Source organism: Musa acuminata, chromosome BXJ2-10 (genome assembly GCF_036884655.1).
Source record: "Musa acuminata AAA Group cultivar baxijiao chromosome BXJ2-10, Cavendish_Baxijiao_AAA, whole genome shotgun sequence".
NCBI lineage: Eukaryota > Viridiplantae > Streptophyta > Magnoliopsida > Zingiberales > Musaceae > Musa > Musa acuminata.
The window spans coordinates 33,766,294-33,791,853 of NC_088347.1; the positions used below are offsets into that span (position 1 = coordinate 33,766,294).

The window sequence follows — 25,560 nt, forward strand, 5'->3', positions numbered from 1 at the left end:
GCTCCTTCTTCCATATTTGATGTAATTATGCGATGCAGGCTTTTGAATGAGTGGCTCAAAACATCTCCAGTAGTTACAAAAGCTCCATCATTATTGCAAGGGGACCAACACCTGAAACCTATCTGCTCTATGAGCCATAGATCTTGTCAGATTTTGATGGAGTGGTCGTTCCCCGACGCGCCATCTCACATCATTCTGCAGCAGCCATCGCAAACCAACAACTCTTCGCCATATAGAGCTGGGATTACGTCCCTCCCACATTTGCACCCCCAACACTCTTTATCTCGGGCGGTAACTACTTGAGCTTCAAAAACCACCTTCATGTTAAGGAGTTGAAAGTGGATTCGTTTGCTCCACGTATCTATCGAGTAACTTAACAGCAAGTGCCTGATTTAATTGGAATCATTTTTCCTGCCTCTTCTGCAGTAGTTGTCGTGAATAGTGGACTGTCATAGGCGAAGAAGAAAAGCGAAATGGTAGGCCATGTATTTTCCCAAAAGCTTCTGCAACTCTGGTTAATGCTGAAAGAGTCCCATACGTGATGAAGAGGCTGCCGTCATGGTTTCGAGAGATGGTGTTGTTCATACTGGCACAGAGTAAGCCCGGTGGCGAAAGTACCTAAAGATTACTACTCTTCGGCTGCGAACTTTGAGGCCAAAGACCGAGTACAAGATTCGAGTCATGAAAGGAGTACCGCTGCTGCGGTATGAGACGCTCAGATTGCCACGTACGTTTTGCTTTTGTGCATCAAAAGCTATTAAATATATTTATTCTTCTTATGAATTTTATACAAGTATAATAAGATATCGTTGCTAAAGATTTGAATGACAGACTCATCTTAGTCACATCATCAAGACATCAACCGATAGGAGCCTCGATTAACTCGTAATTTCTTGATTTCCTTGGACAGATCAACATCCAAGAGGAGAAGGAGGAGGAGGAGGAGGAGGAGAGAAGAGGTTCAAATCCCAGAGGGAACAGCTGAGTGACATAAATGAATATTGTATTGCGGAAGCATCAGAATCGATTCAAATAATATTAACTCGTCTCTCTCACCCTGCAATGTGTCGCGTCTCTCTCTCTCTCTCTCTCTCTCCCTTCCACCTGAGCCTAAAAGACAAAAGCAGCACTGTTTCCCACCCAAGATGGGCCGAACAGCGTTGGTGGCAGATCAAAGCCATAAAGGAACCTCATCTTGTATTCATCACACCATAAAATTCCTTGCTACACACACGTATAAGAAGAAGAAAATAGGCAGATCTTATGGTACCATAGAACACATTATATTTCCTTCAGCAATACACAAGACTGATGAGAGAGAGAGAGAGAGAGAGAGAGAGAGAGAGTTAATACCACACACAGCATCTCCACCTTGATCCTAGTTTTCAAGAAATGAACCATCTCCAGCTTGATGAATAACAAAACATCAGCAAAGAGATGTAGAAACAGACATCACGACTTTTGCTGCAACTATGCTTGCTTGATTAGTGGTATGTAGACAAGGCTGATCTTTAGCCCTCATAGTTCCTACAAGAAACAAGTTAAAGAGATGACAATACCCACATCGATTGATCAGGCATTCTAATCTTATGCAGAGATTGTGTCGGGTGCCCTTTGCATGTAAATATATTCAACAAAGATGCAACAAGGCAGTGTAAGTAAGAGATGGAAGAAACCAAGCACGAGATTTATCATAGCACCACTGTGGTTTCTTGTTCATGGAATAGTACCACCCACCTGCATAGATTTGCCGAGCTGGGATCCTTCGTTCTTATCGGACTTCTTTGCCGCTGGATTACGCGACTTCTTGAGCCCGAGAAGCTCCTTCCACTTGATGGGAGCCTTTGGCGGCCGCTCCCTCGGTTGTCCGCACGCCTCCTCGTTGCCTCGGAGCTCGTCGCGGAGGGTGGTGATCATACCCCTGCTGGAACCGGAGGGGTGGTTGTCCTTGAGCGGAAGAAGCCTGCCCTTGAAGAAGATCTGGTCGGCGGTGATCATCGGGTGGCTGCCGACCAAGAACTCGAAGTTGGGGTCGGGCGGCGGGCCGGGAGCGCGTACGGTGGGCACCTCCAGTGTGAAGTCGCAAGAGAACGAGATGCGCGGGCTCAATGGAGGAGCGGGCGGGGCAGTGCCTCCGCCGCAACCACTCTGGTGATCCATCAAACCCATAACCCTCAGCTTTGCCTTACATGTTCCACCAGTAAATGGCTAAGCACAAACCAAACAAGCGTGTGTGTGTGTGTGAGAGAGAGAGAGAGATACAGATCTGTTCTATCACCCCTTGAGGTTGAGGCCGAGTGAGTAGGGTGTTAAGGGAGAGAAGTGTGAGGCTGAGGAGGGAGGGGGTAGAGTAGTGTAGAGCAGGATCTAGACGTGTCACATACTGTTTACCGTCTATGGTTGGGGTCTATGTGTGTGAGCTTGAAATATATGTGGGTATGTATGCTGTGTGAGTTGTTGGTTGTACTCTAATAGCATAGCAAGAAAGAATACAAGTCTGGTGTCAATGTCAGAAGAAATTAAGTACGAGTGGCAGGGAAGATGAAGTGCTGTTCAACAGTTCATCTCTTTTTTTAGGGTTTTTTTTTAAGAAAAATATTTATATTTTAGATATTTTCTAAAAATATTATATAGTATCTTTAATTAAAAAATACTTCAAATATCCTAAAAATTTTCTATTTATTTTTTTATGGATTAAAACTATTATAGACTCATTTATAGTGTTTTTTTAATAATATTTATAATATTTTTATTAATATATTAAAATTACTCTAAGTGATATCTATCTTTAATTGTTATTGCCACTAAATCATTGTGATATCATATTTTTTAGGTTCGTAGTTGATTTGATTGAGGTTCGGAGTCCATTTAGATCATTCGGAATGTTTTTTTTATAATATTTTTATTGGAATGATTAAAATATTAGAATATATTAAAATTTAATTTTTATATGGATGATGTTATTCCTTAACGATTATAAATATCTATTTGAATTATAGTATAATATATCATATGATTTCTAGTGTGTTTTCAAATAGGTATCGAAGAATTATTTCGAAATATAATAACTTTCGATACTCCATTCATAAGGCAGAGGAGAGAGATAAAAAAAAAAACATTATTCATTATCATTACTCTCTCGATGTTTTATTAAATCTCAATTTTACTAGTTGCTCCCCGATATCCATTTTACACAGAATAATTATTATAAATCTTGATATAATAACGATAAAAATTCAAATATGCTAAGTTTAGAGTCTCTTCCTAAATTAATTAAATGGATAAAATCCACCGAGGGCTGATTTAAATTAAATTATGATGGATCTTTATCTGAAACTATTTATAGTTTAGGGTATGTTTTACGCGTTGACGATAGTGATAATTGATTTTTTTTGTGATCGCAAGTGTATAAACAATAGTAGCATATTCTACTGCGAAGCTTGCTGCAATCAAAGATGACCCATAATCTACGATAAATGATAGAACGAAAAAGATTATCGTTGAATTAAAGATTCCGAATGTTTGATTCGGATGCTTCAAAAAGAATATGAAACTTGTTGAATTCTGTTTATGACATTTGCTATCTTTTCTCATATAATGTTGAAGCTTATAAGTTAGTATATATACATTTAGAGAGGTGAATGGTGCTTCAATCTTCCTAGTCTCTTACATTTAGACTGTGGGGGAAATGCTTGTACTCGTTTTACTTAATTATTAATATTTTTTCAGCAAAAAAAAATCTCAACTTCACTCTTATTACAATATCATAAATTATATATAAAGATAATACCCATTAAGGTTCCTAATTCCACTTGAACTCTCAATACAAAATCATGTCAAAGGTAAAAGCTTAATTTAGCTTCCGACACTACTTTTTTTTTTCTTCTTCTTTTTTCGTATGTAAAATGTCTCAAGTTCAAAAGCATTATGTACGTTATTTGATATAATATTTTAAAAAATAAAAAAATAACATACATAATATTCATATGTGGACTCGAAACTCATCATTTACACAATAATATATTAATCAACCCGTATATACATATATATATATATATATATATATATATATATATATATATATATATACTTAATTATACTTAAATGAATTATCTTTACACGAAAAGTGAGTGCTTATGAATTTACCTATGGTGGTCGATATCTTTTGCATTGATCAAGAATGGATCGATGAAGACAATTGATAAATTTCAACGTATTGTTGGACAGCAATAGGAACATACATGAGATGCATGCAACAATAGTTAAAACTCTAGGGTTAGATAATAGAAAAAAATAATAATATTATGTATAATCAATTACGATCTCAAGTATATATTATCTTTATTGTCACAAGATATTTTCATGTAATTTTGAGGGCTAATTATAAATTACCCTCGATCTCTATATAAGGTTAAAAAAATAATTTTATAATATTAAAAATAAAAATAATAATTATTGAAGTAATGGATTAAATATTTTATAAGTACAGATATGTTAATATAATTTTAAAAAATATAAGGATTAAGATATAAAAAAATAACTAATTATAGAGTAATATGTAAGTTGCCCGTAATCTTGATATTCGATATATATTTATTGCTTATCAAGCTTCCATTTCTTAGAAAATCTTCATAAAATCCGATTATACTTAAAGATCAGTGGTGAGATTGTACGACTACTTACTGGGAAGTGCAATTCATGTTGTCTCAACTACTGTATATAATCAAGGAGGAATGATTCGAGTGTTATGGATAATAGCAAGTCCCTCAAATCCGCGGTGTGAGGCCAAGCGACCACAGCATGATCCAATGGCCTTTGGGTGGTCAGATCCATGGCGATGGAACACCGAGAGGGGATGGAGCAACCAAACCGAGCAGGTCAAAGTGAGAGGACTTGTGATTGATTGGGTTATCCCTCTCCATTCCATCACAGTACAGGGCCCAGCCTTTGCTCGACGGAAACGAGGGTGTGTTGTGCTCCCGTTGACCGATCTTTGACGGCTTTGTCGTCGGCAAGCGCGTGAGACGGCGATGCCGACAGCCCGATAAGACCACGTGATCTCCCGCAGATCGCGCCCTCTGTTTCCTTCCCACGTCATCCGACGGGCCCCACGCTGGGTGTCGGTTTGGTGTTTCTTTTGTTTCTTCTCCCTTTGTTTATGGCTGACGCTATTGTCAATTCAATTAAATGATCTAATGTTTTTTTCTATTCATAACGTTATATATATATATATATATATATATATATATATATATATATCTCATCCTCATATGAGAGGTGTATCAGTGGATTTTTTTTAATGACAGAAAGATAGAAAGAAAGAAAAAAAATTATAATAATTAAAAATAAATAAATAAAATAAAATATATTCTTTGTCAATCAAATCGTAAACTCACGTAATAAAGACTCGCACATGTATAAAGACGATAAAATCATTCCATAAAAAATCAACCTTTCTCTTTGATCATTGTATTATAACATTTCTAACTATTTTATTATATACCGTAAACTATATAAAATAAAAAAATTATAATTATGTCAAATCAAACATATAGTAATAATCTTCCTGTGTCGATGATAATAAACTTAATCTATTTTTTTATTTTTTATATTTATTGTTTCCTTCATCTTGTCATATGATAACTTATGCAAAATATATCTAAATTAATGAAATTTATTCAAATATCATATAAAGTAGATTGATTCTGCGTCACATCCTCTCCATATTCTTGTTTTACAAGATGTGTTGATGTACATTACCAATGGGAGAATGTATCCCAGGAAAAATTGCACTGGTGGCCTTAACATCCATGCTCTCATGCCTCACCACATCTCCCATTCATGTTGGCATTTGATTGCGTGCTAGGCTGGAGCTTGAACCGACAATTAAAGAGCAAAAACTAGATAACAGAGCTTTGCTGCTCCCACCCCAAACTTACAGATGCCACTCGCATGCTGGCGGCCGGAGTGGTATAGTGTTGGAGCTATCAGAATTGGTCGAACTTGGATGGTTCCTCTTCACAGTTGCAGCAATGCATAGGGGTGGTGCTCATGGGATGGATACATGGGGGATCTCCCATTGCTTTGGTCTCCTACTGAGGAGGCTTCTTGTCTTGGGGAAAATTCTGTAGGTAATTGTGCATGTGTACTAACTATGTCATCAGTTATTTTCTGTGTCTGAGTCATACATTCTCCACCTCAGTTCCAGTTCCAAGACTAGTTACAAATGAGGCAAGGATGGTCAACATATAGTCAACAGTTAATAACAATATTAAAATCTAATGCAAGAGAATCTTTGACAGTGGATGGTGCAGGCCAGACCCTAAGCACCAATGGTTACTGGGTGATGTGTCCTTTACCCCCCAAATACTGAAGTTTCTTGGCTGTTTCATGGTGCTCAAGCAGCGAAGGACACTGAACTCCGTCTTTAAACGAAGAAGATCGGTCCACAAATGTCAATTTGATTAGGATTCCAGCATATGATCACGTGGCCCAGTGGTGGGACCCTGTGAGGTCCACAAATGTCAATAATTGGATGCCATGGGTCCACGCATTCCTCTCTGATATGTGTGATGACTATGGTGATTCCTTCCGTCCATCTATGAACTTTATCCCATCACATCTTCCTCCTGAGATGCTGGCATGGTCAAAGTTAGCATTAATTCGAATGAATGCCTTAGTGCACTAACTTGTCATGTTCGCAAATGCCAATTATTTGATGCTATGCGCATGAATGATTTCTCCTGTCAGTTCTATTAAGTTTATGTCGAGCTAATTACCAGCCAACATGATGCCTTGGTGTACCCTTGAAGGAGTAATAGTATAGGCATCTCTTCTTCGAAATGGACTCTGGGATAATATACTTTGGAAGTCCACAAAGAGCATTGTTATCTCTGTAATGATATATTTACTTGGCATATTTTTGTGAAGGTCGTGTCGAGTGTGTTGACAAAAGACGAAGCGTGCCTCGAGAAGCTTTTAGAAAGGTGGATGAGGTGGGAGTTTGAGGAATACAGTGACGTGAAATGCTCGAGAGGCATCTGCTTGCATGGACTCGTACGTGTACGTGGAGAGAGCCTCGCGAATGTCTGGGCAGATATGTACTTGTCTTGTTTCTCCCTCACTCCATCCCGTGTTCATGGAAAGCTAAAGATGCATGCAGTGTGGCCATTTCACCTGCGGCACTTGGGTGATAGGGTAGAGTTATTTTGACTGGAAGCTTAATCCTATGGAAGAAAATTATGGTCACGTTCACGTACTTACAACGATGAGTACTTCGCATGCAGAAGAAGAAAACAGTACTACCACTGACATACGTGAACGCAACATAACAGTGCATTGCATTCGTCTCTACAAGCTCAGGAAAGGATTTATTAGGAGACAGAGTGTGGGAAAGTTGATATACCGCAGAATGAATTAACTGCTGCATGATGTTGATGGACAAATAATAGCAAACTAACCTTAATGAATAGCCTAAGTATATGCGTACATTGTGGTGGGGAATTTTGAGAAAGATGCATAGTGGGGCCCTTCCTGCACTTCTGATGAGCATTTATTATGCAACCTTATCTTCTTCCTGTGATTTTAGCGATTGGTATCGATGAGCTTCTGAAAGAAGTAATTTATTATTAGGATATATTGACTACCATTGATCTTTCTATCTTTGTCTTGACCATTTCAAAATTTTGACTCAGTCAACAATGTTGTTCAATTGCTGCTCCGCAGGCTGCATCGTTGTGAATTTGAAGTAGCCTTCAGGTGGTGGCTTCGACTGTAAGGTGAATTGCTTGGATGAATTCAGTGAACTCTTCTCAGACTGTGCCGCAACTTGTGCCACTAATATGGTATAGTAAGAATAAGAATACGATTCATCATGAAGCTCAGCTTTTGGGGATTCCTTCATGAGATAAGGATGAACATCAGGTTGGGTGGAGCTCTATTTATATATACGTTGCATGCCTGCCGAGCTTATCACAGCACACCATTTAGCCCATTGTACACCATATATTTAGCTCCAATCTCGCAGCTTCACAACATGTATTTTATGCCTGTGATCATGGGGCGAGATAAGTTCCTGGATTTCCTGGAAAGAGCTGACGAGAACAAGGATGGACGCATAAGCAGGGATGAGCTCCGCAACGCTCTCAAGGCCGCAGGTCTCCGGTTCACAACAGTCAAGGCATGGTTGGCGATGAGGAAATGTGACCACAACCGGAATGGTGTCATCGAGGGCGACAAGGAAATGGCGTCGCTTTTGAGTTATGCGAATCAGAAATGGAACGTCCTCGTTATGTAGACAGGAGAAGGGTCTCTCGGTTTGGAGTTCTCTCTTCTGGTCGTCTAAAGCTTTGGTTGTAACTCTTGCTGAGAGCAGAATGTGAATGAAGTGATAGTTGTCAAGGAAATGATGCGTGCATGTGTCTCCACTGGATGAAGACCTCTCGCTTCTCTTTGCAAAGAAACTTGAACCTGCATTTCTTTGTCACGAGTGAACATTATCGCATAGTACTCTATTAGGATATGAGTATTAATTTTTTATTTATAATTTTTAATAAAACCTCCTTAAATCTCCCTCGACGTCTTCTCGTAATATTAATAATTTCATTACTCATAGGCAGTAATTTAACACAACCATTTACCTTTTTTATTGAGGGTTTCAGACATTTGATCATAAAGCAATTGAATACACAATTTGTAATTTAATATTAGTTGATATATGTATATATATAATTCAAAGAGTAGTAATTAAAAAAATATTTCTTCCAGGAAGAAATGTTAGGGTAGGGTTTATCAACAAAATGAGTGATTGATCAAAGTTGATATACATTAGATCAAATATCAATTCAATCTAAAAATTTAAGTTCATTAAAGTGTGAGTCAAACCCCATATACGTTATCTAATTCTTTCAATCCTGAATAGTATGAGACTACAGTCTTAATAACATAGTGCCATGAAAGATGTCTATATTTAAGTACATGTATATTTTTAGTTGTAAATGTTTTGGATATGGACATAATGTTAGTTTCAGGAGCTTTCTACTACACACAACAATAAAGAAAACAAAACGAAGTTGCAGGAAAGATCTTTGCAATTTGCTGATTACAAACAACAGTAACGTATGCTATTTGGTGTGATCGTTGTGGGACCTTATGAGGTCCGCAGGTGGCAGTATTCGGATTTATTGGGGTCCAGAGACTCCTTTCTCCTCCATTTTGTATGATGCACAGTGCTGATTCCTCCAGCCTACCTCCTAACTTTATCCCAGCATATCTTATTCTTGATATGGTGGTGGTCAAGCATATAAATGCCAATTATTTGATGCCACAGATGGGCCAAGTATTCTTGGCTTTGGATAACGCCCATTGTTGATTCCTCCTGTCAGTTCTAATGGCTTTATGCTGCCATGCATCATGCATTATCTTCTTTGGATAATGGTCACCGAGCTACTCAGTTAATGTGATGCCTTGGTGTACACTTGGAAGTGTAATGGCCTCAAGCCATCTCTTCTGCAAATTCCTTTGAACTGCTGTATTGCTATGAGAAATTTTTCGACAAGGATCTTCTTCCCTTTTTTGTTTGAAGCACATTGCATGCAACTTGTGCCACTGAACATGGGGAGAATAAGGATGGTAGGTACGACAGAAAGAATAAGAACAAGACTTCATCGTTAAGCTTAGCTTTCGGTGATTCCTTTCTGAGAGATAAGGATGCAACATGAGGGTGGAGCTCTATAAATAGGTTCCATGCATGCCGAGCTTATTACAGCACACCATATCTTTAGCTCTAATCTTTCAGCTTCCAACATGTATATTATGCCAATGATCAGCATGGGGCAACGTGAGTTCTTGGATCTCCTGGAAAGAGCTGACGAGAACAAGGACGGATTCTTAAGCAAGGATGAGCTCCGCAACGCTCTCAAGGCCTCAGGTCTACATTTCACGAGATTCAGGGCATGGTTTGCGATGAGAAAATGTGATCTCAACAAGAATGGCGTCATCGACGGCGACAACGAAATGATGAAGCTGTTGAGTTATGCGCAGAGGAACTGGAACATCAGCGTTAAGTAGAGAGAAGGAAGTCTATCAGTAAGTTTGGAGTGCTTTACGTGGCTATGCTAAGCTCTTAAGCTTTAAATGTAACTCTTACTACAAGCAAAATGAATATGACTATGGTGCGTGTTTGTGTCTACTGTGGATGAACTCCTCTTTCTTAGTTTTCCAAAGAATATTATCAACCATGAAAAATTATATACTACTTAATACGTTTTACCTCCAACTCTCCAAATCTTCGTCACTCGTTCTAGTCTTATCAGCTCTCATCTATCCTTTGTGATAGAGTGTTATTCTATCAAATTTTTATGGTAAATCCTACAGAAACATTCAAGAGAGGAAAAAAGATTTTGTGTGTGTATATATATATATAGGGGTAAAACTACAAAAGCATGTAAGTTATCCATCAAGTCAGCTTCACATGAAAAGGTGTTTATGTTCGGTTTCTCTACCCATATAAATATTGTCGTAGATGATCTGTAACCTACACTTTGAGATGTTAGATAGCTGCATGTGTAAGATACCTACGGGGCCATCTCCATGTTACGATCATCCTTGTCATTATACATACAAAGGAAGACCACACTTCCTCCCACATGGCTTTGTTGGTCTCTGTGTTGCTTTGGTGTCCTCAACCTACTCCCATACCACCTAAGACAGACTCGAAGACTAATCTTGGAGTACGACGTCCAACCATAGTGAGCCCAAAGTCTAGCTGAAACTTCCATGATATACAACGCAAGATTTATGTCGATTAAATTGGTTTAACATTGATTGGGTCAATAACGTACAAAGGGTTCTTTCTCAGCCTTAATCATTAAGAAGGTGGCTACAAAAGAAAACTAAAACCGGAAGGAAAAGCCACGAAATGCTGTGCTCGAAACAGCTTACTTCAATTATTAAGGTGATGTGAAACCTTTGGGTTATTGTATTCACACAACACCGACCTCCCAACCACCCGGTGTTGACAATGTCAGATTCTCCTGCTTCTTCCAATAAAATAGTATTCCCACAGCTCTTTCTCTACCCCCGAAGTCCTCAAGAACGATGGCTTGTGCTCCCCAGGATTCATCACACAACGTATATAAAATCTCTACTTATATTTTAAGCAATCATGGACGTAGATCACGCATTCTAAACTTTGGCACCAACTTGATGTGTAGGTCTATTCGCGTGCTCCGGTCAGCGTTGTGTGGCGGGCACATTAATGAGAGGGTGTTCGAGAGGGGTCGCTGTTGCGTCTGTCTGAGCTTTGAGAACAACAGATTGAAGAAAGATATATCGTCGAGATGGCAACCAGGACAGGTAAAACTGGAGCCGCCGCTGCAGGAGGCCAGCAAATCAAGATCCATATCGTTTGTGATCGCAAGTAGATGGTCACTGTCGTGAGAGGAAGACGTTCTGACGTATTTAAACGCTGAATCATGTTGATCTTTTCCCGAGTATCGCCTAAAGGTATAGTCTGCCGGAAGAGGTGATGGAGACGAAGCAGATGCGAAGGCAGCCTCTGCCCTGCGAAGCGCCACCGATTCAGCCGGAGAACGAGGGGGGTTCCGCAGGCCTGTTTCGGAGAGCTGTTGGCTATGGCGTCGCGAGGCCCGTTCTGGTGGTTGCCCTGTTCACGCTTGTTCTGCTCCTGGTTGTGTTGTCCGGAGCCCATCGCAGTTCGTCACTTGACGTGCTTCTTTCAAGCCGCTCATCATCAAAGCAAGGTGAGACCTTTTGGCTCTTCTGATCATTTTGCATCAATTTCCTCTGCTTCTTTTCGGTTGACATTTCATTTTTCTTTCTTTCTTTGTGAAGAAGAACGGTATCAAGAAAGAAAGATATGCAATATGTTTGTATAAGGCAACTCTTTTACCTTCAATGATTTGCAATATGTTTGTATATTGAAGAACTCTGGGTTTCCTAAATGACAAAGCTTATCATGGTGTAGGGAAAGATACCCTTCGAGGCCAAAAAAAGAAGAGAGGGGGACGGAGAAGAAAAACCAAAGAGAGACACATAATTACAAAAGTTGAGAAAAGAAAAGTCAAGCCCACATTGTCACAAAATCCATTGCTATAAGATTCTAGAAATCCAATAATATAAGGTTGGTTTGAAAAGTATTTATTAGACTTTGAATACCGAGTCGACTCCAAATAAAAATGTGAAGCCATTCCAAGATTAACTCTAAAAACTACAATGACATTCTTGATCCTAGTAGAATTTGATCATCCCGAGTGGAGTAGATGAGACTCGGTCAATTCTTGACTTTTATAGAGGCATGAACTGTACAGTATTTTCCCTATAATTTTTATGTAACGAAATGTCAAAGCTGGTTATGGAATTCTTGTTTGAACCCACATAGTTTACAGAGCAGCCATCATGTACTTTTACTGATGTGAGTGCACTGTTCAAAGTTCAGTCGCCAACGGGAGCTGTACCGCCCCTTCTCCGGCCGCTGAACCACCAAAGGACAAGTTTCTTGGAGGAGGTCTGCTCTCCGCTGCATTCGACGAAGCTTCCTGCCTCAGCCGATCTCAGTCGTCGTTGTACCGGAAGCCATCGAACGACACTCCTTCCCCCTACCTCATCGACCGGCTCCGAAGGTACGAAGCCCTCCATAAAAGATGCGGCCCCAACACCGAGCTCTACAAGAAGGCCGTCGAGCAGTTGAAGTCCAATCGCAGCACAGGCCCGTCGGAGTGCAACTATGTGGTGTGGCTGCCGGCCGACGGCTTGGGGAACAGGATCATAAGCATCACCTCCGCGTTCCTCTACGCCCTCCTCAACGACAAGGTCATGCTGCTCGACCTTCCCCGTGACATGGGCGACCTCTTCTGCGAGCCGTTCCCCGACACTTCATGGGTTCTTCCTGCAGATTTCCCCATCGACAATCGCAACTGGATCTTCGAGAAAGACCCTCATAGCTACGGAAACATGCTAAAGAGCGAGGTTCTTAGCAATGACATGGACACTGCAGATGCTTCTTCGCTGCCGGCTTACCTCTATCTTCACCTGCTGCATGCTAACGATGAGTTCGATAAGATGTTCTACTGCGAGGAGGGTCAGAGACTACTGCGGAAGTTCCCCTGGCTGCTGCTAAGATCTAATGAATATTTTGTTCCGGCATTCTTCTTCGTCCCGGAGTTCGAAGAAGAACTCGGTCTGCTCTTTCCAGAGAAGGCCACCGTCTTCCGCCATTTGGGAAGGTATCTCTTCAATCCATCGAACTCGGTCTGGGGCTACATAACAAGGTACTACGACGCCTACCTTGCAAGTGCAAAGGCGAAGTTGGGGATCCAAATCAGGATATTTGCGTTCGCTAATGTGGAGTTCGACGTCATGGCAAGTCAGATCATCAACTGCTCGATGACCCAAAAGTTGCTGCCGGAGGTTGATCTGAAAGATTCTGCTCCACCCGTTATCGCTGGGGCACAGCCGAAAGCTGTTCTGGTGACCAGTTTGCTCGATGGTTACTTCGAGAAGCTCAGAAACATGTACTACGAGCATGCAACCACCACCGGCGAGGTGATCGGCGTCTACCAACCGAGCCACGAAGAGCACCAGCACACGGAGAAGCTAAGTCACAACATGAAGGCCTTTGCGGAGATCTACCTCCTGAGCTTGAGCGATGAACTGATCACCAGTCCGTTCTCGACCTTCGGGTACGTGGCGCACGGTCTCGGAGGATTGAGGCCGTGGATTCTGGTAAGGTCTGACAACCGGAATCCTTCTTGCGTCCGTTCCATGTCGGCGGAGCCCTGTTTCCATTTTCCTCCGTCTTACGACTGCAAAACGAGAAGGAAAGTTGACAAAGGATCGGTGGTTCCTTTTGTGAGGCACTGTGAAGATTTTTTCCTTGGTATTAAGATCTCAGATTAAGAGAGAAGATAGCAACGATACGCCAATAACTATTAAATGTTCTGTGATGAAAAATAAGATGAACAATTGAACAACAGTCATTGTTTATTATTTCTGTAAAACTTGTAAAGGGGGTTTTACATATCTATTCTTTCAAAGTTTGGGAATAACATATTTGATCTTCGAATTTTAGTATCACAGATACTTCTTGCTCATGTTCTATAGCACAAAGAAGAAAGAAGCTTCTCTTCCGTGAGCATGACAAAAGGCGAAAGGTACCATTTTGGAGCACCACACGGGCACACAACTCTCCTTTAACCTATCAGCAGCCACCTAAAAGTAACTTGGCATCTTCCTTTCTCTTTGATCTCTCTTTCCCACGTCCAAGTCTCATTGGATGCGAACAGCCCTGCTCCATTGCACCTCTAATAGGGCCATAGGCTTCATGTTCTCCTGTGCTTAAACTGTACTAAAAATGGCATTAGCAAGGTGGAGAAGGTATATATTCTTGAAAGTCTACAGGGTTTGCTGGATGCTAGGAATGTTCATGGAGATTTCACAAGCAATTAATGCAATGCTGATGCCAAAGAACAATGGCTAAAGAAGTGGAGCAAAGAGACGAAGTTTATGGACTCTTGGCATCATCACTACTGCATATTTAGAAGGTTCTATCTTGCATGTCTACCACGTATGGCTACCAAAAACTTCAATTAGCTCAACTTTCTTGTAGCACAACTTGTTAGTACAGTTCATTCTACTCTGTTGGGATGACCAAACTAAGGACATCTTTCTGTGCATTAGGATCCCGATGTGCCATCGTTCATCGATCTCTTTTTGTCTTGACATTTGAAGGATCGAGTTTGCTTTTGGACTTTTAGGTGGAAGACTAAAGTAAAGTAAGCTGCAGAATAAAGTTCCCCGCCCAGGCAACATTTTTACGAACTCAGTTCTATCATGTTTATTGGTCGAGGTTTTCCAAACAATTTATGCTGCCATAAATGAATGATAGTGCATCTTCTTCCTCCTCTCGTCTTTTAAATCCAATCCACCGTAACAGCTCTACAAAATCACATAATCTCTAAACTAGACTAATGTATATATAGACGACAACTCAAAGCTTCCGGTGTCCTTTGAGCTATTAACTACTATTTCAAGTTTGCATGATATCTTCTAAACGCTCAAATATATTTTTAATTGATATAGGACGAGTATATATTTTTTTTCAAGGTTAAAGGTCTATTTTAACCATGTGATTTTGATCATAAATTTATTAAAGTCTTATGGTTTACTTATGTATAAAACAATCATTATATTTTTAAGAACGTCACATCTTGTCAATCATTTATTAAAGTCTGCTTACGTGGTATGCTGACTCATAATAAATCATTAATATAATGACATGTGTAATTTATGACTAAAGTCTATTTTAACCCATGTGATTTCGATCATGCACCTCTTAAACCCTTGTAGTGCACTTTGTGTCTAACCTCTACACTTTCAAAATTGTAGTATATGTTAAATCTGAGTTTGAGTTAATAGATGTCAAAGTCTAACTACGTGATATGTTAACTCATAATAAATCATTAATATAATAACATATATAATTTAAGTTAAAAAAATAAGATAATTATCAATGACGGAAGGAGGCATCGTCGTAGAAACGATCACCAATAGCAGCACCGAACTACTACTGCCTAGTAGGACGTCATATGCATGTAACCTCTCTCATGTTTACTATCACCAATAAATTAATTAAATTTATTTTATTAATAAATCAATTAAATTGATATTTTTTTAATACAAATACATAATAAAAGATTAATAACTCAATTCAAAGTCATGAAAATAACCATTGTTTTCTCGGTGATAATCAAGCATGCATATGTGACTCCAATCTATACATTGTATTCGTAAGCATCACATGCATTTAGCCGCCCTTTTAATTGTATTATTTGTTGTAGTTTGCGTCAGATTCCATCTTCTTAGAGGATACCCATTGCCTACTCGACCAAATGTATTATATTCTAAATGGATCATATCTCTCTAATTACATTTGAAAGTCTCTATGCAGCAAATGGCGTAAACAATTAATGGCCTCAATAATGTATTCCTCATATCATGCCTTTCCTTAAACTTCTAAAACTATGATTAAAGAAACAGTACGCACCAATTAAATAGCCATCACCCTTCATCATCCTTACCAAACTTCTCCTCTTAGCAAGCAAAGTATATTATTAGAACGGCAATCATCGAAGTTACCACACGTGAATCCACGTTCCAAGCGGCGGGGTTGGCTCGGTCCCCATGCTACGTACGTACGCATTCAAACATGAGGGCGGTGAGTTGAAGGAATCTATCCATTTACTGCACCCTTCATCGGTTGCTTCTGCCGACTGCTTCACACTGTTCTTGAAGAAAGGAATGTGAATTAACTGAGAACAGATTCCCTAATCCAAGTAAATTAATTGGCCGGTTTCCTTGTGACACCATCAAATCTCCTTTCTCGTCTGCGGCCATAAAGAAGAAGAACAAAGAAACAACACCCACTCCGTGTGTGTGGAGAAGCGATTTGAAGCTTTACAAAGATGAACTGTGTGTGATTTTGTGGCACCCAAGCATCGGATTAAATGCTGTTGTTATGCTAATATTTGATTCTTTAAATTAGAAAGTTCGGTCCTACCTCTGTAATGCATAGGTAGAAAACATATGTAATGCTCAAATATGAATTGGATCGTAAGACTTATTGCTTATGCAATAATTTTCTATCCAATAGGATAACCTAACAAAGACTTAATAAATCGAATAAATTACATTTCAAATTTTACGTTAATATCTCTTTTTTTTTCTTTAAGCATTTGGGATGCATGTGGGCAAAAGATTGAATTCACAAGGCTAATTTTGGAATGTCAAGAAAAACGCATCTGCTTACCTTGTTTAGTTAGTAATATTCATATATTAGAGATAGAGGTTAATTGTGGGACGGCAGTGCTTCCAAATCGAAGGCCGGATCTGTAGGAACGCGATGCAATGCACCTCTCACGGTCGCTAACTCCCGACTCACTCTTTCCCCTACTGTGCTTACACCTCCCTCGCCCTCCTATTAAAGCCTATATAACGCCACCCTCACCACCCCGTCCCTTTCCTCCACCTCCTCCTCTCCCACCTTCATAAGGCTCTTCTCCTAACCATTATTTCCGCATCCCAAATAATCGCCGCTTTGCAGATCGCCATTGCGTGCTCACCTGAGTTACGTACCATGGCGGATGTCGACCGTCGGATGGCGGCCCTGTCACCGTCCCACGCCGCTGGCCTCCGCCGTCTCTCCGCCCGCGCCGCCGCCACAGTCCACGCCTCCTCGTCCCGCCGCCTTGGACTTCTCTCCCTTCGCCCCCTCGCTGAGGCCGTCCTCGCCCACCTCCGCGCCGCTTTCGTCCCCCTCCGTCCTGGCCTCTCCGAGGCAGAGCTCGCGCGGCTTGAGGCCGACCTCGCCTTCTGCTTCCCCCCGGACCTCCGCGCCATCCTTGCTCTTGCCGTTCCCTCCGGCTCCGGGTTCCCTGACTGGCGCGCCCCTAGCCCCACCCTTCTCCGCCTCCCAGTCGCCGCCGCCACCGTCCAGGTCGCCAGCGGCGCCCTCTGGCCCCGCTCCTGGGGCCGCCGCCCTGCTGACCCCTCCCGCGCCATCCGCCGTGCCCGTGCCGCTCTCTGCCGCGCACCGCTCCTCCTCCCGCTCTTCGGTCGTTGCTACATCCCCTGTTTTCCCTCCCTCGCCGGGAACCCCGTTTTCTACGTCGACGAAGCCCGCGTCTTCTGCTGTGCGCTCGACCTGGCCGACTTCTTCCAGCGCCACTCCGCCGTCCTTCGGTACCCGGAGCCCTCGTCCCACCTACGGATCCTCCACGCCACCTCCGCCGCCGGCATTAGCCCCCGCTGGATCGAGTTCTGGAGCGACGCCGCCACCGACCATCGCCGCCGCAACTCTTCTTCGTCGTCCTCCTCCTCCTCCGCTTCCGAGACGGCTTCCTCATCCTCCTCCTCGCCTCCGCCGGATACCGAGCGGTTCTTGGAGATCCGGGCGCGGAAGTTGCCTGAGTGGGTCGGGAGCTACCTGGATGGCATCGGATCCGTCCTGAGTCAAGGCGGGTGGAGCGAATCGGACGTCAGGGAGATGGTCCACGTGCCGGCGCTGGGAATATTCAACGGCGGCGACGAGCCCGCGGCAGCAGCCGGACCCATCGACGCTGACGCGGTGCTCGACGCGGTACTCATAAAGGCGGACCGGTGCTCCGACTTTCTCCGCCGTGCGGGTTGGAGCCCCGACGAAGTCTCAGACGCTCTAGGGCTCGACATTGGGCAGCGGCAGGGGAGGGATCTCCGCCCACCGGTGAAGCTACCCCCGTCGATGGCCCATAAGGTCGAGAAGCTCGTGGAGGCGGTGACCCGAACCTGACCGGTCTTCCTCTTGTTTTTGTTCTTTTTCTTGCGAGACTTGTGTAACTTTCAATTTCTTACAAATCCGGAGGGCGTATAAAGAAGCGTGTACGGAGTATAACATAGCTAAAATACTTGTATCGTTAATATATATATATATATATATATATATATATATATATATATGTGATCATGATGAGAAAAATGTCTCGAGGGAGCTATGAGTTGTGCTTCTCAAGTTTGGTCCATGTAAAATGTGATTCGCAATTAATTGACTCAGATTTGATGTATATAACATTTGATAGTATATTAGGGAAAGATGAATTTGATACTTGACATTTGAGTCAAGCGATCCGTACTATTGGCAACCCCAACGTTTCTTTATATTCGAGGATACGGTTCGGCTTAATTTTAATTTTGTGTGGCCTATTTAGATCACAAACGTATTAAAACAGTCAAATTATAATTAAATTAATTTGATTCGAATCGATTCACTAATAATTTAATTTTAAATAGTATAAATAATTCTGATTCAAAATATCTTTTTTTTATTTGATTAATCGATTCGAATTGATTTTTAATTTAAAAGATATCAATTCAGTCAAATTCATTATTCTAAACTCTTAATCATTTTAAATTGATTAATTAAATAGGGAGTGTCCGTTGTCCGATGCATCACATCGTAGTTGGGCTCCGCTGGCAGCCGCAACCACACGCGCGGGGATGGCATCGTCTCGCCGTCGCGGAGCCCACGCGATTCCTCCGGTTTGAGGGTGTGCGAGCGTGCAATGTCGATGCAGCAGCTGCTGCTGCTTTCCTCGTCTGTTTGGTGTTTTGTTGATGGCGGTGACAGCTTGGGAAGGTGTCGAGTAGAGAGGATAGTTGGAGGTGGGCGACAGGAGAAAGGGAAGAGAAAGAGGGAGGTTTTGTTGCGGGGCTGTTGTTGCCACGTTGGTTCCACAGTGGTGGGTTGTACGAGAGCCATCTACAAGTCTGGCTTATTATAAAGTAGAACGGGAGGTGGTGTGATATTTGATGTGTTTGTTGGGGGAGTACTGACACGGGTGTGGCCCAGCCAGTTGGACATGTAGGTGAGATCCATTTACGGTACAATCTACATAGTTGGATGCTCTGCCTTTATCCACTAATTAATCGTTTCCTGATGCCTCCGACGCTTCTGATCCATGTCAGATGGGACCCATCACGCAGCTATCTTGATTCTGAACTGTTGCTTTTATATGCACATCGTTAAAAGGCGATTACGTTGAAAAAAGACTTTTATTTTTATTTTTGTAATACTCGTGATGTCCCCTAGTCGTCATCGTCGTCGTTCATCACCCGTCGCCTTTGCACTTGCATTCGTTTGTCATTATCGTCGCTAAGGCTCTTGTTGATGTTTATTATCGTGCCCTCGTCTATTGCATCCACCCTTGCTCTCGAGTGTGCCTTCGTCCTCATTCGTCGCTAAGACCCATGTCCACTACTATCATCGTGTCCTCGTTCGTCACTTCTACCCTCGCTCTCACTCTCATTCGTTTCTATTAAGGAATCACTAAGACCCTATCATGAGATGGTCGTTCTCCTTGACATCTCCATTGCCAATAACGATGGGGAAGATTGATGACATTGCACTACCGGTGATACAAGATGGAGTCGATACTTACGATGAGAGGATAATAATTATAAAATCACTCAGAGAGCCTCATGATTGGCCTTAATAGTGTCTCAATAATGATTGGCCTTAATAGTGTCTCGGTGAAGACAATGGACGAAAAATGGACACCATCTAAGAAAAAAAAAATCTTCTAAAGAAAAAGGAAGAGGAGCTGTTTTCAAGAAAATGACTCTCGTTAAAATCTACAATGTTTGAGAAAGTAATGATAGCTCCAAAGGTGTTTATTGTTTTTGATGTTAGTGCCGAGTTTAAGACAATGGATTGTTGACTATCGATTGATAGCGATATATGTATGTATGTTCTAACTAATATCAACCTTTTCTTGGAGGATTTTTGAGACTTAAACATATTCCATGAAGAGTAATAATATACATAAGATGGGAGCAATTCAAGAGTGAGAGAGAGAGAGAGAGAGAGCGACGACAAACTCACGTACATGGGAACGCTTTTGGATGTCAAAAGCTTGTCGCCACGGCATCCTCCAAAAATCGCATGGGGTTCATCGTGTCGTCCTCGTTCCACGAGACACGGTGGGTGGCTTTGGAATCAAAGAATCAACTCCTTTACGATTCGAGATCATCACTTACTCCTTCGGACCACTGCCTATGTTTTATTTAAGTGTCCCACTTGAGGAGGATTCACGGTCTCGGTCTCCGTGTGCCCACTTTTGACTTTGCATTTCACGACTCCGTCGTCAACTTCCGAGCATTTGCATGAGGACAAACACCCGACTTTTGAATCTCTTGAATGAATGTGTTCCCACCTACGACTTCGAGTGAGGTTATAATTTATTCTATTCGTTTAATATGATCGATCGGACTCCATACGCGGAGTTTTCTTAAATATGTCTTTATTCCAAATTCATTGAACCAAATATGAGCTCTTAAAACGGTTTATGAGATTTTTTTTTCCAATAAAGAAGGTTTTTATTGATAATTCATTATTATTATTATTATTATTATCTTATTTTAAAATTTTTAATGTTCCAAAGATATCTCTATGTAAATAGATCTAAATATATATATTTTTCATTCTTGTTCTTCTCTTCGAGCGACGAATGACGTCCAATAACAACAAGTGGTGAGAGCCACGAGCGACGTTCAAAGGTCATTGATGACCGATGACATCCAATGATAAACGACGAGCGATGTCTAGTGATGATCGACAAGTGTCGAGCACGTCTTTCTATGTATCGAGTAATGTTTTCCTCGTCGTCGAGTAGCATCAAGTATTGAGTGACGAACGATATCACGATATGAACTACAATGTCAAGTTGCATCAAAGTACGATGAGTAGTGTTAAAATGGTTAGGATTTCATATGATGAAATTAGAAGTCGTGGAAATAAGGATATGATTGATAATTGAGAGGTTGTAAATAATAAAATTATATTTTATTATTTTTATAGGGAATTTTTCATAATAGAAAAAAAAGGTTATCAATAACAATGAGCTTCTCGACAAAACTGAATTAATTATCGAAGGAATACATCACGATGCAATATTTTGGGACACTGAGTAAGCAATACATGGGAAACAAAAATTTTCTACAAGTGGGAAATGCGATACAAGATATGAGTATTTTCTCCCTCGGACTCAAACGAGATGCGAGATATACGCATTTGAGGTGGCAAAAGGAAGGGAGGAGGCTTTGCATAGGTGGATAGACAACAATGCATGCAACATGGTGACCTGAAATCAACGAAAAGGATAGGAGAAGTGTCCTAAAGCATTGTGACATTCCATCGGTTCCACCTCATGTCGTTGCGACATCTCCACTTTTAGTGCCCTGTTTCTGTCACAATTGCAACATCTCCTCCTAATCTTCCTATCTCTATTACACAAGAATATTTTCGTAATAAAAGTGACTAAGGAATGTCACAGACTAGAATTGTCTAAGTCATGAGGCACTATTATGGCCAAGACGCGAACTTAGCCTGAGTTGTATAAGTTGCAATGCATCATTGCGTCAACTTCTCGGACTTAGCTAGGATTACCTAAGTCTTGACGCGCCCTTGCGATATGCATCTGCAAAGGTCAGCTAATTTGTAACCTCACTCAGGTCTCGAAGGATTTGTAAAAAAGAAAGTTGATTAGTTCAAAGAACGAGCGACGGACAAATCCCGACGTCTTACGAAGAGGGAAGCTTTACAAGCGATTCAATGAGCATCTTGCGTGCATGAGAGAAAGCAGAGAAATGAGGAAAACAATGACTTTAGAGGGTTGAACGAACAATTGTAAATCTACAAACAACTGCTCACCAGGTGTCGGACGCGAAGGTAAATTTCCGTCAAGAAAATGTGTGAACTTGTGAAGATTGTTCAACGCCCGACTATATACCAAAGCCTCATCCAGCCTTGTGCCACTTGGGGGGTTTCAAGGTGTTGAGATGGCTGATATTTCGTGCGCTATAACATGCTACAGAAAACAGCTTGCGACACGTGAAAACAGATCCATTTGGGACTTTTTGGCCCGGCACGGTGAGCAGTCGTACTATGCACTACAATTTGTTCGAATATATATTTTTACAAACAAAAACACATAAAACTAAGGTCAAGGTCCGTCGTATCGTACCGTACTGACGTTTCGACTCGGGCTCGGTATCGATACGAAACGATATACCGAGCGGTACACTCAGGTGTACCAGGTACTGTAGCAGTGCTACAGTACACTGTTACAATACGGACCGGTACCGAGCGATCCGCATACCGCTGACCTATCGGAGCGGTACGTACCACCCGTAAAACTGACTGTCATGTCTGCATGTAAGCATGCAACAGCTCCTCGTAATCTTCCCATCTCTATCGCGCAAGAATATTTTCTTAACAAAAGGGAGTAAGGAATGTCGAATAATCGACTACTACACCATTCTCATCACAATGATTAGATAGAAAGCCAACCATTAAATGGTGTCTTCATGCATTGGTAAGCTTTGAAAAGTCGGAATTGTTGCCAATTTCTTCTTGATTTGATTTAAAAGTCATTGAATTCAGATCACAAATTTTCGTCCCTTTCTTTCTATGGTTACACTTGATTTGGGAGTTCAAATATATTTCACCTTCAATGCTACAAAACTTAGTTAATATTATAACTATTTTTTATCAAAATATAGTTGCTCAATCAGAATAATCAACTCAATCTTAAACTAAATAACATTATGGTGGATTCCATAAATCAAAGCAACCCATAAAAAAGCACATTATACATGGAAGCAAATCATTGTTAGCAAGAGAAAGAATCGAGAGTAATTAAGTCAAGATGAACATCGCTTATTGTCCTAATTCCCGAAAAGCAACTCTATAAAACCACGAAATTTGTAGGTTTGATATCAGATTTGTGTAGGGGAAGACTCCAAAGATGAAAATGTCAAAAGGATGCTTTTATTTCCTGGTCTTGATCATCGCTATGAGCTCTATTTTCCACATAGGTATATTCATCATCACTTGGTTTTTGTTTCACCATCTACCATTATAATCATTGTGTTATATATATAAAAAGAATCGATCGTCTCTTATGAATTATCAACTAAAATTTGTATCTAAAATATTTTCTTTTTTTTTTTAATTCCCACAAGAGTCGAGATTTGTGGGAGTCGATCGCAATCTCGTAAGTCAAATCCTCCTTTCAATTCTTATCTTGGATTGTCTTTGTAGCTTTTGTCGAACATTTAGAATCATTCAACACGATATATATATATATATATTTGTAATCCATCGTTTCATCGTACTATAGCCAACGATGTGGTGTATAACAAATCCCCTTGCAGAAAGCGATAGATTAGCGAAGGATATCAAGGAGCTGTGCACCAAGGTAAATTGCAGCTCCATCGAAGAAGGTGGATCTTGTTATGAACCGAACCAGTTGAGGAGTCATGCTTCCGTGGTCTTCAATCTTTACTTCAGCTTGTGACTTTGGAGGTGATGCGTTGATAACCTTTACAGATCCTTGTGAGTTGCAAACAAACATCATGCAATTCTCTACGATCATTTAAGCTAATGAATGCTTCTTGAATGGTAGTAATTTGCAATGTGCTACTAATAATCGTATATATTTCGTTTTGCAGCGGAAGGGACATGCACTGACCCATGAATGTCCTCGTAAAGGAGGAAGATGGTGACTTCTACAATGGCGGAACGAATTCGAGCGTTTTTCATTCTATGATGGCCATTTCTTATTGTTACCAAAAAAAAAGAAGAGGCTTCGAATAAAAAATTGCTAATAAAATATTTTGTTGCACAAAATGCATATTATTTGAATAACGTGTTTCATGGTCATATTTGACTGTTTTATCATCTATATAATCTAATGATTCTTCGTGATTAGATTCGATCGTATCGTTATTGGGAGATACTTGGATGATGATATTTTATTGTCAAAAAAACTCTTCTTGGTCAACTTTTATCATGTCATTGTTGGATCATACTTTATTATTGGATTTGACTATATCACAAATACTGGCATTAGCTTGCGGGTGGACAAAGGCAGTTAAGATTCTAGTCATGTGATATGTCATTTTAGTTTCTTGCAAGCGTAATTGTTATTGTTAATCCAATTTAATTTAGTTTATGATGATTCATGATTATTGCTTGATGTGATCAAAATGCTCTATGTTGATATTCAATCAAATTGTAAGCTCGACGATCAATCATTAATAGTTAATTTATGATTGTCATGTCACTTTTCTTTTATTTTTAACTTAGCCTCAAGCATGGATCTTGCTGGAAGCTTCTCTTCTCTTGCGTCTTTCACAAAAGAAAAGGCAAGAAAAAGGTTGGTGAATCTTCTTAGACTGTAGAGGGAGAACAACAATAGAGGAAGCAATCAAGAAAACAATCGAGAGTCTCCATGCAACCTTGGATTGGCCACCATTCCATGCATGAGGTGAAGAGGCAGGCCATGACGCCAGCAGTCCATGGCAAGTGTCTGATGGACCAACCGCACACCCATTAGAGGAAGGTGAGGAGCAGCAACAAATCAAGCTTCCCCCACCTCTCCTAGGGGAAGTGTCCGGATGCCTAATGCACCCGTGCCGCCATCGAGGAGGCACCCGATAGATAGCGCCTCGTGCTTAGATTTCCCTTTATGACCTTTGTTCTATGCTTAGGTAAAGCCCACAAGCAAAAGGTCATGAGAAGTGCTTCTGTTCCAAAGTGTAGCACATCTAGTATTTGTTTGACCTTTATTAACGTATGTTCCTTTGGTTACAGGGGCATCACATCATGATCGTGGTGTTCAATCGAGCCCCTAATTCTTTGACTGCCATGTCAATAATTTTGAGGGAGCGAGACGTGCTCTAGAATAAATTTGGCGAGGCTGATTGACAGATGGGGGAGATGACTTGACTCCATGCTCAATTGGAGGAGTCACAGTTGGCGAGCCTATTGGCGATGCAACATTGATAGAAAGCAAGCGATGACTGCTAGAGGAATCCAATAAGTTGCTGATGGTTCAAAGGATTCAAGAATATGAACAAGCAATGTTCTAAGATCATAGGACTTACTATAGTTTTGTATAGTGAACTTGGTTGAAGTGATGAGTTAGTTAATCCATAATTGAGAAACCA

General features: G+C 41.0%; 3 protein-coding genes across 3 annotated transcripts; 2 read left to right on the forward strand and 1 right to left on the reverse strand.

The window, feature by feature from the left end:
- Window positions 1-1,253: 1,253 nt before the first annotated feature.
- LOC135624246 (uncharacterized) lies at window positions 1,254-2,401 on the reverse strand. The gene is made up of 2 exons (XM_065127663.1): window positions 1,738-2,401; window positions 1,254-1,527 (listed from the first exon to the last, which is right to left on the reverse strand). The coding sequence occupies exons 1-2, from the start codon at window positions 2,167-2,169 to the stop codon at window positions 1,519-1,521; spliced, it is 441 nt and encodes a 146-aa protein (XP_064983735.1). The 5' UTR covers window positions 2,170-2,401; the 3' UTR covers window positions 1,254-1,518.
- Window positions 2,402-11,239: 8,838 nt separating this feature from the next.
- Window positions 11,240-14,094, forward strand: LOC135625653 (galactoside 2-alpha-L-fucosyltransferase-like). The gene is made up of 2 exons (XM_065130729.1): window positions 11,240-11,762; window positions 12,458-14,094. The coding sequence occupies exons 1-2, from the start codon at window positions 11,528-11,530 to the stop codon at window positions 13,915-13,917; spliced, it is 1,695 nt and encodes a 564-aa protein (XP_064986801.1). The 5' UTR covers window positions 11,240-11,527; the 3' UTR covers window positions 13,918-14,094.
- Window positions 14,095-16,914: 2,820 nt separating this feature from the next.
- Window positions 16,915-18,606, forward strand: LOC135624191 (uncharacterized). Its single transcript, XM_065127594.1, has one exon. It carries the CDS (start codon window positions 17,153-17,155, stop codon window positions 18,341-18,343), a length of 1,191 nt encoding a protein of 396 aa, XP_064983666.1. The 5' UTR covers window positions 16,915-17,152; the 3' UTR covers window positions 18,344-18,606.
- Window positions 18,607-25,560: the final 6,954 nt, after the last annotated feature.

Coding starts and splice junctions, on each gene's coding strand:
- LOC135624246 (XM_065127663.1), bottom strand. CDS start 2,169: ATGGGTTTGATGGATCACCAGAGTGGTTGCGGCGGAGGCACTGCCCCG.
- LOC135625653 (XM_065130729.1), top strand. CDS start 11,528: ATGGAGACGAAGCAGATGCGAAGGCAGCCTCTGCCCTGCGAAGCGCCA. Junction 11,763..12,457: donor CCGCTCATCATCAAAGCAAG/GTGAGACCTTTT, acceptor TTCAAAGTTCAG/TCGCCAACGGGAGCTGTACC.
- LOC135624191 (XM_065127594.1), top strand. CDS start 17,153: ATGGCGGATGTCGACCGTCGGATGGCGGCCCTGTCACCGTCCCACGCC.